This window comes from Brachyistius frenatus, unplaced genomic scaffold (genome assembly GCF_029030835.1).
Source record: "Brachyistius frenatus isolate BFR_SWC_R1_liver_20210118 unplaced genomic scaffold, ASM2903083v1 Contig_11, whole genome shotgun sequence".
Classification (NCBI taxonomy): Eukaryota; Metazoa; Chordata; class Actinopteri; family Embiotocidae; genus Brachyistius; species Brachyistius frenatus.
Genome location: NW_027210610.1, coordinates 4,986,158 through 5,000,960, shown reverse-complemented (window position 1 = coordinate 5,000,960; position 14,803 = coordinate 4,986,158). Strand labels below are relative to the sequence as shown.

Sequence of the window (14,803 nt, the reverse complement as noted above, 5' to 3'; positions counted from 1 at the left end):
ATCATTCATCTCTGCATGCTTTCTTGCTAAATGACTTGCATTAAAGACAAATGAATAAATCCCTATGTTGGCCATCCAATTAACAGACTGCATTTTTATCAATGTGTGTGGGTCTCCTGCAGTCTTGCTTCGTCTTAGAGAGTGAGGTCACTCCTGTGGTCAGACTATATGTACAGTCATCAGGATTGAACGCACACGCGCGCGCACACACACACACACACACACACACACACACACACACACACACACACACACACACACACACACACACACACACACACACACACACACACACACACACACACACACACACACACACACACACACACACACACACACATAAACTTAACAGGTGGTGAGGTGTTAAACAGGCCATGATTTGGCTTGAATTAGATGGCAGACACTCCCTGAAGGCCAGGAAGGGAGGGGGGGGGCTAAACAGGATTTTACTGATCCAGCATTCGAGCCAAAACTACCAGGCCCAATGGACTCCCGTTACATTACCATACACTTGGAGATAGCTCACTGTATGTCTTTGCTTCAGGGTGAATGCCTTTAGGAGCATATGTGCTAATTAAACCTGCAACTTTACCTTAATACCCCTCCCAAACGCATAATCAGCCACCTCTGACATATCATTTTGCTGATTCCATTTAAAACGGTGCCATTATAAGCTTTTTGTCAATGTTCTCTCATTCCTGTCAAGTATACCGATGACAGGTTCGCTCCTGGGGGAGCCAAACCAGAACATTCTCCTTGTTTCTGCATGTGTCACCGTGATTGGATCAGAGCTGTGTCTTTCTGCTGCGAGTGAGCAGTCTGAAAGGCATGTAATCCTGTTCCCACTGCTCCATTGAGAGCAGCAGGCGTTTGCGAGTGAAGGTGTTTCTGCCTGTTTCTACCTGTGTTTATTTTTGTAAAGCTTTGGGGTGATAATGTCAGGGCGAATCTCCTCTGACTGTTCTCTCTCGCTCTGTGTGTGTGTGTGTGTGTGTGTGTGTGTGTGTGTGTGTGTGTGTGTGTGTGTGTGCGTGCGTGCGTGCGTGCGTGTGTGTGTGTGTGTGTGCACGTGCGCATGTGCTTGTGTAAGCTTGCGTGCACGTGTCAGAAAGAGACACCTCCAAGATATGGACAGCTGTATTAAGCACAATGGGGCAACAGGGGAAAACGGCCTTGTTTAAGGGAGAGCAGTACTCATCAGGGGTTTTCTGCGTCCAGAGATACACAGTTAGAGGGATTTATAATTAGGATTAACTGCTGTCCCCTGGTCCATTTTTCCAAGCTAGTTATCATTAATGTAATCCCATTAGTACATTCATTGTGTTTACAGATTTGTCTTTAAAGACTTAAATTATCAACCTGAATATATTTTCCCCGATATAGTTAATTCCATATACCGGGCTCAGATTAGTTCTTTGTTTATTTTTTTTTATCTGTCTCTCTCTCTCTTTTGAACACATCAATTTGCATGTTCCTGTGATTACCCATATGTCAAATGCAGTAAAAAAAAACAAGGCAATCTTCAGTTGGGTATTTAAAATGTTGTTTAGCAAATGACCACTGCAGTCTCCGCGCAGGATAAAACACTCTTTGGGCAAGTTAATGTTATGGATTAAGGTGCAGTATCCACAAATCCTTCAAATTAAACTACAAAATAAGTTGTTTGTTCATGCCCTCTCGAATTACATGCACTAGATAACTTGTCAAGTTTAACAGAAAGAGATTGGTTTGGGTTCAAATAATTCCTTAAAAACATCTCATAAGTATTTAAAATTTTGTGTTTATTGGATGATCGCAGTCTAGCCAATGTTGACTGTTGATAGGAAACAGGGAACGAACAGTGGTAAGTTTGCAAACTTACATATCATGATAACCTCAATGACTCATTTGGGCTTTATCATGCTTTGGCAATACACATCGCTCAAATTGCTGTGTAGTATAACAGGCAGCCAAACAAGTGGCCTGTGTGATTTTTTTTTTGATTTTGCGGGGTTGTGTAGGAGTCCGTACCGCCAGTCGAGGTAATGAAAATGGGACAGGACACGGGTGTGGCATGTCTAGTGTCCTGTTGACCTGCAGTCAGGTGGCAGATTGCACAAACTGGGACAAGCTTGACATAAAAATTACAGTGCACTGCTGGATTGCCAGCGACACGTTCCCCCTACTGCACCTCTCCTCCCACCGGAGCGCTCATCAAATCCCCAACATAAACAGGCCCAGAGAAAGGGGAAAAAAAAGAGTCACTGAAAAATACCACTTTGCAATGAATGTGTCCACATGTAAACAGGACTCTGTGAATCTGATTTTATACAGCTGCCTAAAATACTTACACAGCTAAACCTTTACCACTCACAGTTGATGTGTCAAATGCAGTGCAGCGCAGCACTAGTTAAGCTCATATTTCACTGCTACAAAATGTCGAGTAGGACTGTGCTTTCCTTTTCATATCAATAGAATCACCAGTTGAGATATTGTACGGACTAATCACGTTCTCCTTGCAGTGAACATAAATCCCAAACCGCGTCTCAGTCAATTTTTACTCTGGCTCCTCTAATCCTTCTTTCTTTTGATGTTTCCTGCTGTTTGTATAAAATCAATGAAATATACAGGATAAAAAAATAAAAAAAAATACCCTTTTCTACCTTCATCTCAACTACTCTGAGCAGACCAAAGCCACCAAAAGCAACTAGTAGCCACCCTACTGATCTTAAGAGTCACAAAAAGAGAAAGGTGTATCAGTGGGTGCGAAGACCAGCCCCCATGTTATGCTCGTGTATGCCCTCAGCACCTCCATATGCCAAGAGAGCTGCCAAGGGAGTGGACAGGCGAGCTCAGTGACTGCCAGTCTGCAGATGCAGGAGCGCTGTCCAGTCATGCATATTAAACCCACACCACCTGCTCGTCGTACATCACACCCTGCGTACTCGGTCCCAGGAATTTTAATCAACTGCACTGACAGGAAGCCACTCACTGGTCCGCGCACGTGAATCATTCAACTCCTCTTCCTCCCGTTCCTGCTGAGATGAGGATGCATGTTGATGTTGCATTTCTTCAACATCCCAGGGATCCATTCAGGATGTCGAGTGGCAGGGAGAAGAGCGCAATGTGGCGTTGAGGCCAAGGAGATAAAAAAAAGACTGCTGTGCTTTTAAAATATTTCCTCCTTTCTTGTTGTCCTCTCAGGTGCGAGTATTGGCTCGCATCTTTTCGGATTAACCAGAAAGAGACACAAAGAAGGGAAAGAGAAGAGAAAAGAAAATCAGCATCAGGGTCTGGTGATGCAAATGACTCCTAAATCTTTAATGGTTTACATAGTATGTTCAAGGAAACTCACAACCTTTCCTTTTCTGCTTTTCTTCTCCCTCTTATCATCACTATTTGATCTGTTTACGTGTGCAAAAACCACATCTTAGGATGAGTGCTGCATAAAACAGTATTTTGAGTCATTTACAATTAAAATATGCTTATTGGGCATAACAAGGGAAAACGGTGAATAGCCATGACAGGAAAAGGAAAATGCATCTTTTTTGCAGAGACAATATTTTAACAAAACCGTGCAGTGATCATAACACTGATAACACCACACCTCAACTCGTCAGCATGAAAAAAGCCAGAATTTTTTTAGCTTTAGTTGTCGTGAAAATGTTACAGTAAGCAAATGAAGACACAATTAGGTACTTGTCCGACTGCACCTCTCAGTCGCTCTGCCAGTTTCTGCTGGCAAAGCATAATCCTCTAGAACACCCCCCCCAGGATAAAATTTGTATGCTATATTTTTAAATATAGTCTTTTAAAAAAAAAAAAAGGCAGATGGAGACAGGCACTGCCAAGACAGGACCAAGTGTGGCATCAGCAGTGTGGTAACAGTTAGCTGCACATTAACAGGCCAGCCAAATGTGCCGCATTTAATAAATGGGTTGTTAATAAATTCCAATGAAGAACAAAAGACTTTTCGTGGAAGTGAATCAAATGTATTGATGGACATGTGCTGTGCACATGCACAAAATTACACACCAATTATAGATCGGAATAATATCTGTTAATTGATACTTTGTGAAAATAACTAAAAGTTACTCCATTGGTGTTATTTAATGAGTAATCCAAGTAATTGTGAAGTTATAGGAGTTGCCAGTTTAGATCTTCAGGGCTGTATTTTATATTATGACTTGACTATTTTTGGTATCGTATGGATTTCACGTGTTTTGTCAAAATGTCTAATCAGACCTCTTACACTCTGCACGCTCACTACCTTCGTGGCTTCTCGTACATTTGTGGGAGTGTTTTTTCACTTGTTTCACAGTTTCACAGTTCATCATGTCCCATTTGTAAATAGTGATAAATCATGCATTACTTAGTCCTTCCTCAAGCAACACCGCAGGTTATGTATATTTCAGCAAAAGCGTCAATCAAGTTTCAATTTCTATCTCCATTTCTTGCGCTTCCTGTCCCGGAAGCCATATTTAATTTGATTGTTGTTGCTTTGGCAAAAAGCACTAAAGTGACCAAGCTCATCAAATATAGAGCTGATTGATCCAGATTTATTTCTCCAGTTGCTGGTTATTCTCTGTTGCCCTGTAATTTATGGAAATAATGGCATTAAAGCACATCAACCTCGATTAAATCAGGTAAAGGCACTTCTCCCATTCTAAGCAGATTGTATGAGTTTCCCTTGGAGTGAATGGATGCACTGGCATCCCACGTCATACCAGTTTAAATTGTGTGATGTGCAGGACATAATGCTGTAACAACAGCCACGCAGAAACATACAAATATGTTGCAAAATATAGAAATATAAAAACCAACAACATTTGAGTAACACCAGATATGTCACTGCGAATCGCATGTTTGTTTCATTTGATGAGATTATAAGCAGTAACATCATTGTGTCCCTCCTGGTGGTATATTATGTTAATTACACCACAAATTACAATCAATAAATCAGGACAAATTATCTGTCTAGTTCCATATTACTGCATATGGGTTGTGAAGACAAATTAGCGCAGCAGCAATTGCATCTAATAATATTGTTCTGTGTTTGATCATTCTTCTAAACATCATCACTAATTCCACTCTTAAACGGGGAGTCGGTAACATTTGGCAGAATACATTTACAAACTGTTACAGGAGGATCTGCAGGCCAAAAGCTGTGGAGCCATTGCTGCAACTGTTATATGATGCACATCCATAGTTTGACATATTGGCGTCATAACCACCACTGAGTCAGAGAAATCTGCAACTAAGGTGGCAAATTATCTTTGAAAGCCGTTAAGGTTGAGGGTGACATCGCTCAAATTGCTGGGATTAAAAATAACCTGTATTTTCAGAGAAATAAAAGACAGTGTTCCGAGTATTTTCTTTGTAATACTTCATTCAGAGTGTGAACAGCTGTAGGTCCAAGGCCTATCAAACGCAATAGCATAAATTACAATAAAAAAAAAAGTAAATCAAGTTCACCAATGCAATATGTTCATTTTAAATGTGATTTTTTTTTTTTTATGATCTTAAAAGCTTTCTGATCTTTCGTTCATTCTGCAGAAGACTGCTGCACTGAATATGTGGGCTTTATAGAGAGCAATTAGATGCAACACGGTCAGAAATGACATGTATTACATGATCGACAAATGATTTACAAATGTGTGTAGTCTATAGCTGATAAATATGTGTTCTAAATATAAAGTGATGACCTATTTAGTCTTTTTTGAAGAATATTTTATTTGTAATTCTCTTTTTCTTTTTTCTTTTTACATAATTCAATACCTTTTGTGATGCATTTTGAGTCTAATTTCCTTCCATACAAACTTGCTATACCAGTCCTGTAGCTGCCCTGGTGTTTCCACAGCCTTTTCAATTGGAGATGCAGTTTGTGTCCTGACACTGCAGACACATTGCAACTCCAACAGAGCCACAGTGCACCTCAGACAAGGAAGCTGATCCTTCTGGTTGTGCAGAGTACAGGCAATTTAGACTCGCGGTGCAGTCTCTTGGCTGCAAAACACTTGTACTCTGTTGCGTGGGTGGTGGAGTGAAATTTTGTGGTCACTTTATGATCTGTTCAGAGCTGATTTGGGAGAAGGAAATGTCTGCAACTGACTTGTTGTGTCTATGGTGGTCATCCAAACTTTGATCAAGCTTCATCTAACACAGGGTCAGGAGATTATGCAGAAAATTAAAGCTATTCATTAGAGGCTAAATTGTTCCCTTAAGGTTTAATGCATGTGTGATGTCTCCCTGGGTTTACTTTATTAACCTGCTGCTTTGGGCCTGTCACCGTGTACACTTTCACAACCCCTATTTAGTTCATCCAATAAAGATAGATAATGCTAACACTTAAAAATGCCTGTGCTATTTTACAAACAAAAAAAAACTAGACTTAAAGCTGTCTCAGTTCTTTGAACTCCTGAATTCAATTTTATTTTTATTTTATTTCTGTTGCCAAAAAAAATTTAAACTTCTACAAATGTTAACCTATGGGTGTACAATTTTTTTTTTTCCTCTTTGGAGTTATAAATAAACAGTTAATGTATAGTAGCCTACACAATATGCTGCAGCTTGGGGCTTTAAGACTATTACCAGTTGGACAACTAGAGTCCCTTTGACAGATGTCCCACCAAATGCCCATCACTGGGCTGTCATGGCGACCAAGACTGCGTGTTCTTTAACCCTGCTTACAGGCGGCGACTGCCACCTTTAACCAGCTGCCCCGCGGGTCAACTATTATTTGTTTGTGTCATGTCAGGGACAGAAGGTCTCCCGAGGCCTGTTGTCTCGATGATCATGCAAAACACAGAGTACGTTATAGTATACCGTATGTGTGTGTGTGTGTGTGTGTGTGTGTGTGTGTGTGTGTGTGTGTGTGTGTGTGTGTGTGTGTGTGTGTGTGTGTGTGTGTGTGTGTGTGTGTGTGTGTGTGTATTTGAGAGATACACATTGCTGTAAGCAATGGGTATTCAAGGCCAAAAGAAGTGTTTACAGCTGCTACTTTTCCTACCTCTATTGTATACGCTGCCCACAACTATCTTTCAATGCCATTCGTTCATTCTGACATGCTCAGTGTTTTTTCTAAATGACTGAGTCTTTGAAAAAAAAAAATAATAATTCTGCAATAATAAATAATATTGTAGTATGAATATTGAAGTGCACAGCATATGCGTGATATATGTGAAATGGAAGGTGTGCTCTAAAAGTGCATTAACAGGCCTAAGAGTATGTAAACAGGATTTTTGTAAGAGCTGAAAACATGATGCCGAAAAATTGATTATTCATTTTCTTCTTTACGTGTAGGAAATTCAGTAATTAACCATTTTTCTGCAGAAGTTAGTATTGCACTTCAGAGAAAAACAAAATCAAAGTTCAAGGTATTTCCAAACCTTTGTGTCAGGCTCCCTTGTCAGGGCCAAAGGGTTGTCCATCCCCACTGCACTGTATATCTCTCTGAATATGATTCTGTCCAAAAGGCAGCGGTGCATGATGGGTAAGCAATCAGCAGGCTCTCTTAGGACTTTCCCTTTACGTAGTAAGGCCTACTTTGATGTGTGCTGCAGTAAACACAGCCGGTTCTCTCCCGACTACAGTCTCCTGAGGATTGAGGCTCAGCACAAAAACACTAATGAGCACATTAGAAGGAAGCCATAGAAGGAAAATGCTACAGTTGTACATGGAATTGTCTCTTGTGTTGTCTATAGCAAGGATGCTCTGTCTACAGTTTGTGTTTATGCATTCCACTGCATCCATGCTGTATATTGCGTGCAGATGTACAGACAGAATATGGGGGCCACCGTAGCACAATTCCAATAAAAGCTTTTCCAACTCTATGGAAGCATAATGGACGATTTTTAAATTGAATTTGAATTGAAGCTGTAAATTGTAATATAACCTCTGCTTTCAGTCTCACTACTATTAACAGTTGAAGGTAATCAAGAATCGGAGTTAAAAAGTGAAAGTGGTCCTGCGAATCTGAGGTGACACGCCTGCGACAATAATAGTAGCAAATTATTACAAATGGAGCATTCAACATTTATTCCATTTACGATAATCGCAGGGCATAAAGAAGTGATACATAACAATTCTACCTGCCTGAAAAACACGACTACAGCCCATTTTTCATGGGCAGCCCAAATTTGCATCAGTTAAGTTGTCTGTGTTGGTTCAAAGTAATGCTTATTTTATGGAACTCTGTCCTGTTCAAGTGATTTATTTCATTTGTCAAATTCTACCAAATGATCAGAGTCAAAGCAAGCATAGGAAATCTCTGCGCTTACCACAAAACATCAGACAGGCCTATTGTACATGCAGGAAAAGATCTGACTGCAGACAGTCACTGCCCTGCTTTTAGTGCAGTTTGATTGCCCATCCTGTGCATTTCTCGAGAAGAACATGGCGTACTGCAACTTCTACCTTTTCTACTATAGAGAAAGCATGAAGTTTCTTAGTCCCATTAGCCTTCTTCAGTGATCACTATCTGTCCCTGTGATCTTACTATTCACAGCTAAATGTAAGCGTGCATGCAGTTTTATTTTGATTCACTTTAAACTTTTGTGAAGTTATTGTAACCTTTGTGCTACAATAACAGATCCTCATGTAATGATGTGAAAAGGATTTCAAAGAGTCCAGGAATGTTCCCTCTGCAGCTGTCATTTATTCGCACATTTTACACTGTGGTTTTTACAGATACCTCACAGACTGAGTTTGAGTTTGGTAGAGTCTTGCATCGCAAAGGTTTTATTTAGTAAAAAGCTTCATTAAAAGTGTTGATAAATGAACCTAACAGCAACTTGTAGGTTTGTCATAATTAGTCATGACACAACATCTTCATAAAAACTCAAATCAATGGACACATGATTTATCAGTTGTTTATTTTATTTTATTTTTTTTATTTTTTTATTTCACTTTATTAATCCCCGAGGGGACATTTCTTTGCTACAGCAGGGGGGCTCTCAGGGGGGAGCTGCTGCAACAGGCTGCCACTAGCGCGGCGCCAGGTAACCTGACCTGAGGCTACTTCTATAATGAAGATTAATTTGAAAAATTGTGACATGCTGTCACTTCTGGTTTGATATTAAAAAAAAAAAAAAAAAGCACAGAAAATGTTTTATGTGAGGTTGTTTTGCACATTTTGTTTTCATAAAACAAGGTATAATCAACAAATAAATTATGATGAATTATCAGAAATCAAAACCCACATTATGACCGCATCTATGATACAACTAAGAAGCAGTCAAATTGCTTTATTAACTTGTTCTATTTCTGTCAGAAGAATATTTGAAGAATGCAGCATTTCAACATGGTTCCTGTTTGACAGGTGCTCATTCAAAAGTGCCTGAGTTGTGCCTGCTATGCTGCCAATTTTTTTACCATTTCTGGGCTGCCACAGTGATGAAATAGAAACCCATAAGAAATTGACAGCCCATATTGCTCAAGGACAAACATATCTGAAGATGATTTGTTCCTTGATGTGGCCAACGGGGCTCCATGAGTAGAGGTAATCCTTTAAGACTTAAGCAGGATTTTTTTTTTTTGCAGATTTTTGAGAGGTAATCAGTACAGGCTGTTTGTTTGCAGACCTTGCACCCAGTGAGAAATACCAGAACCTTTATTTTGTTGAGTGACAGGTGAGAGACTTTTTTTTTATTCTGTTTGAAGGAAATAGAGAGCAGGCTGAAATGCATGGATTTAGATTTAGTTTTACATAATGTATAGGTCATATTACATATTGGTTCAGGGGCAATATCAGAAGACACACAAACATTTTAATATTGGTTATTCTAGAAATACTATGCACATTTATCGTGTGCACATAATATGTTTAAGTTAACATAAACATATGTTTATGCTTCTGGGTGTGAAACTGGCACATTTTCTTTCTGAAAAAGTGAGCCAGTGTATGAAAAACGTAGCTGTAAGGTGCCTTGGAGTTCTGTTTTGCTTTCTTCCTTTTGAGCATTGCGATTGAGATACATAATCATCGATTCACAAGGTGCTGTGTCGTTGATGCCACAGTGACCTTGTGTTGATCCCACCCCTGTGCTCTGTTGACAACATTTGACAAATGAAATGATACTATGCTTGAACCACTTTCAATACAGGAAATAAATGACTGATCCGGAAAAGTTTTCTGCACTGGCTCTGTGTTTTACACCAGATGAGGAAACAAATTCAAAAAATACAAGGTTTTGAAATCTTTATCACAGATCATATTTTTGATGCAGCTACAAAGAGGGTATTTGGTATCTGCATGACCTTGGCTCTTTCTAATGTAAATATATCAAGGGTTAGGCTTACAGCGCAAAATCAATTTCCTCTTTTGTCAGAGAGGCTCTGCCTCATATGCTTAAACCTGAACCACTGACCTGACAGAGTGGGTGTTGTATTTGAATATCAATTGTTATTTTTTTTTTCCCCATGTAGTCGCTGCTGCTTTCTCAATGAAATATACCAGGGACTTTAAAGGCCATTGCAATTATTGCTGGGGATGTGCACACCACTGGGGGACTTTGTGTTCTATTTTCTATTAATAAAGTTGCATCTTGGAATAGATAACCTTTTGAACATTCCACTCAGAGAATTTGTGGAATTAATAATACAACATATAATCTGATGTCTTTTAAGGCTTCAGAGTGAAAGAGTCAGCTTCCAGAAAGGTGTGCAACGGATATAGCGGACAATATCTTTCTACTCTTTAAAATGCATTTGGACGCTTATCAACATCAGACAGAGACACCGTTGTTTTTACATGTGAAGAACCTGAGTAAATGGTTGAAATGATATCTTCCAAAGTTTTTACTGTGGCGCAGTGTTGGTTGGCCCCAGGAGCAACACATATCTCTTTTTGTGTTCTCTCTGATCTCTCATCTCATGGGTCTTAAATCAAGAGCCCCAGATTTATCGATCAATAGCTATAAACAAAACATAGATTGAACTGCACAACGGGTCTCAACAAACGGATTGTAGAGTTTATACGCCCCTACGTTCGATTGGTCACTACGGCCCTCGGCTGAAAAAGGCAGTAAAACGTGCCAGGCAGCTCATGCATAAAAAGAGGTGGCAGAGTCACACAAAAGGGATGACAATTACCAGAATATGATGTGCGAGTGAATGTGTGTTAAAAAGTGTGTTTGAGAGCACAATATAAATGGATAACAGCAGAATCAGATGTCTAATCCAATTGTATTAGCAAGGTATTCGGCATAATACCAGTCAATCCAATTTTCAATGCTCGACTACATGGCGGAGTGAAAGAGCTCCAGAGTGATGATTTCTGTATCACTGTATACAAATGTGTGTGTGCGCAAGCATGCGTGTACTTGTGCATGGATGATTTTAGTAAAATACCTGCACAGATTAGCACGTGGTTGGCCATGCCAGCACACAATATTTATGTGTTGCTGTGATACAGTGTCTGACAGCTGTGCATATTTCACAGGGTGGAGAACCCTGCATTGCAGTGCTTGTACATGGCAGCCATGCTCTGTATGTGAGAGCAGCTCAGGGTCAGACTACAGAAAGAGAATTACCAAATCAAATCACCAAACCCTTCCCTCACTATTCTGTCTCTCGTTGTAGCATAGTACTAACACAACATTGTCTCACTTCGTTACATCTGCGATTTATTCCTGTATTTTTCAACTGTATTCACTAAATAAGACTGTACAATAACTCACCTCTGGCAAAATCCATCACATAACAACAACACCATTGTCTGTTGTCTGTTTTTCTTGGTTGTTTAAATATAAAAAAAAAATAAAAAAAAAAAAAAAAACTTTGCACTGTTGTTCAGTTAGTTTTAATTTAATTATTCTATTTTATTTTATTCTATTTTATTGTATATACTGTGCATTTTTATATTTAATATTTTTTACTGTTATTTTATTTATTTCCTGTATCTATAAATGCTGCTGTAGCAAAAAAAATGTCCCCTTGGGGATTAATAAAGTATCTATCTATCTATCTATCTATCTATCTATCTATCTATCTATCTATCTATCTATCTATCTATCTATCTATCTATCTATCTATCTATCTATCTATCTATCTATCTATCTATCTATCTATCTATCTATCTATCTATCTATCTATCTATCTATCTATCTATCTATCTCTAATCTATCTAAAGTAGAAGACCAGGATTGTCACACTTTAAAACAGCAGAAAAAGAAAGGCAGTGTATATTCTTATTATTAGAAAATGAACACATTAATTAAAAAATAAACACATACACCAAAATCTAAGCCTGCTATTGAAGTCAATAACATGTGTTACACCATTCATTTGCTTTCTCTTTTTCATGAGGACAAAATCAGAAAGAAGAATTCACTATAGAAGAAAAACAACACAATGCCATTTGCAGTTGCACGTCAAAGAAATGTAAAAGATGAGAAAAGTTCCTGTTGAAATTATTTGTTTTCATCTATTTTTATTTATTCTGTCCAAAACTAAATCGGTCTCCTTTTGTCTTTGTCTCCAGCTTTGGCCCCGACGCTTCCCAGTCTACGCTCAGAGGTCTTCAAGCCATGTGTGGAAGACAAGGACCTTGCCTTTTGTCTGAATGAGGGAGAATGTTCCATCATTGAAACTGTGGCCGGGGTTCATAGACACTGCAGGTGAGTGCAAGAGTGCTTTGTGTGTTTGTGTGTGGGTGATCGAGCAAACAAGGGATTTTTTTTTTTTTTCACTACACTGACATTTCCTCTCTTTGCCCTTCCCCTCGATTCACTAACATTGGGTCATTTTCATTCATTTAGTTTTTCTCAAGTCTTGACAGATTGGGTTCTTAAAGTGATAAAACACGCAAAACTCAAAAACCAGTGAGCAAATGCACCTAAAATGCCTCGAAAATCTATAACCACCAAACTACTAAGTGAGGGATCAGACATGCTTTGGCTGCATTAGATGCATCTTATGCTCTGACCTGCTCAACTAAACTACACAAATAGAAAGACATATGTAGATTCAACTAGGAAGCACATGAGGAGAAAATGTGATGAAACCTGTCTTTACTTTGATCTGCCCAAAGTTTTAATAATGATAATAATTTTCTAAAATAGCTTCCTCCTCGTGTATTAACTTTCAGATAAATGCTTTCTGATGTGACCTCTTCAGTCTGCAGTGCATTTTAATAGAAGGTGTAAAGAAGGAGCTCTTGCAGAAGCCTTCTTTGATCTTACTTAAAAGAAATAGACGGGGTTTTTTGTATCTTTTTTTTTTGTCTTGTTTTTACTCCCTTTGATTTACTCAGGCAGTTAATTCTACTGTGATTGCCCAAGAAAATGAATAGAGGTAACTCCAGTAAATACACCCTTGCTATACTTTGACACATCACATAATGTGGCAGGCATAACTAAAATGCTGTCAATTACCTAAATTAAATTTGTTCAAGAAACCAATGCAATCCCAGGCTATTTTTAATGCCTGTGACAGCTTATTTGCCTACATTAGAGAGCCTATATTGTCTCCCTGTCATGCCATCTAATTATGTTTCTTCATAATTATGATAGAGGGCAAGCAGCATTTGTTTACATAACACTCAGTACAGAACATACAAAGGATTTTACAGGGTGGAGAAAGACGCAGAGGAATGTTCAGTAAATAGACAACAGAAAGTGAGCTATATAACATAATGCTGATCAAACTCATCAATTTGCATTTGTATGCGGTTTTATCGCTTTTGGTAGCCAAAAAAGAGTCCAGGTTAATAATTTTCACAACAGAAGCACACAAATAAAAAAAAATATTTTTTTATAACAAATGCAAATCGGATTGTATGTGCAATACTTATGCTTTCGCTATCCACTTTAACTGTTCATGTCTCTGATATATCACTTCAAAAATACATGACAAGAAATTTTCTCTGAGGGAAGAGTTGGGCTGGATGGTGCTGAATCAGAAAACAGCTCATTAGTGCATCTACCTGGAATTAAAAGGCTTCAAATCTTGAGCTAAAAATCAAAACCGCTGCATTATAAATGACACGTGAGAATGAACCAAGCTTTTTAGAAAAACAAATGTTGAGCAAAAGAAAGTTGAAGTTGAGTTGGTGCTCTTTAATTAAAAATGTAAAACAGCTTCTCAGTTTACTATTGATAACTGACAGTTAACCAGGGCCTTCAAAAATATTGTATAAAAAAAAAAAAATTATATTTCTAAAACCTTGGTTTTGACATGTGGGAAAACAAGTACTTTTTGTTGGAAATAACTATTAAAAAATGAAAAATTCTTAATTTATTTTACATAAAATTACATTGATTGAAGTATTCACATTATCAAAACCTTGTTTATTTGCTAATTTAATTCACTGTATGCTAAGACTGAATAATTAAATGATAGATGCTATTTGGTATTATTTTATATTATTGTGACAGGCACAATAATTTTGAATGTGTCACCTGCGACAGCGAAGAGAAACCCTGAAGACTTGCTACATCTACACTCTGGGCTATAATTAGCGACGGTTGACTGACTAATTATAGGACTCCGGGAAGACTGGAAGGCCTAACTCACAAACACTGTCTGCCAATTTCTCCCGAGCTGCGCATCTTCTGTGTGACAGAACGATTACAGGTTTTTAAGTACTTTTATTGAAAGGTTGTTTCCTAAAAGAGGTCTAGTCAGAAAAATATGATCATTTAGGTCAAAAAATCCCTGCTATGTGGATGTTGTTAAATGTAATTGTGACTAAAGGCGAAGTCTAAGTGTGTACGTGATGTCGGACTAGCCTGGTATTGTCATCCCCTGAATTCACTGTCAAAAAGGTCTAGGCACGCTCCACTGGAGACTGTTTCCAGTCATTGCATTCTAATGGAAGTAGACC

At 38.5% G+C, this 14,803-nt stretch overlaps 1 protein-coding gene across 2 annotated transcripts in view; it reads left to right on the top strand.

The window, feature by feature from the left end:
* nrg3b (neuregulin 3b) overlaps positions 1–14,803 on the top strand; it is a 178,101-nt gene that overhangs the window by 82,772 nt on the left and 80,526 nt on the right. For both annotated transcript variants that reach the window (XM_069691700.1, XM_069691699.1), the window contains exon 2: positions 12,461–12,596. In XM_069691700.1, the coding sequence (XP_069547801.1) occupies positions 12,461–12,596 (136 nt within the window). The remainder of the gene's footprint in view (positions 1–12,460; positions 12,597–14,803) is intronic.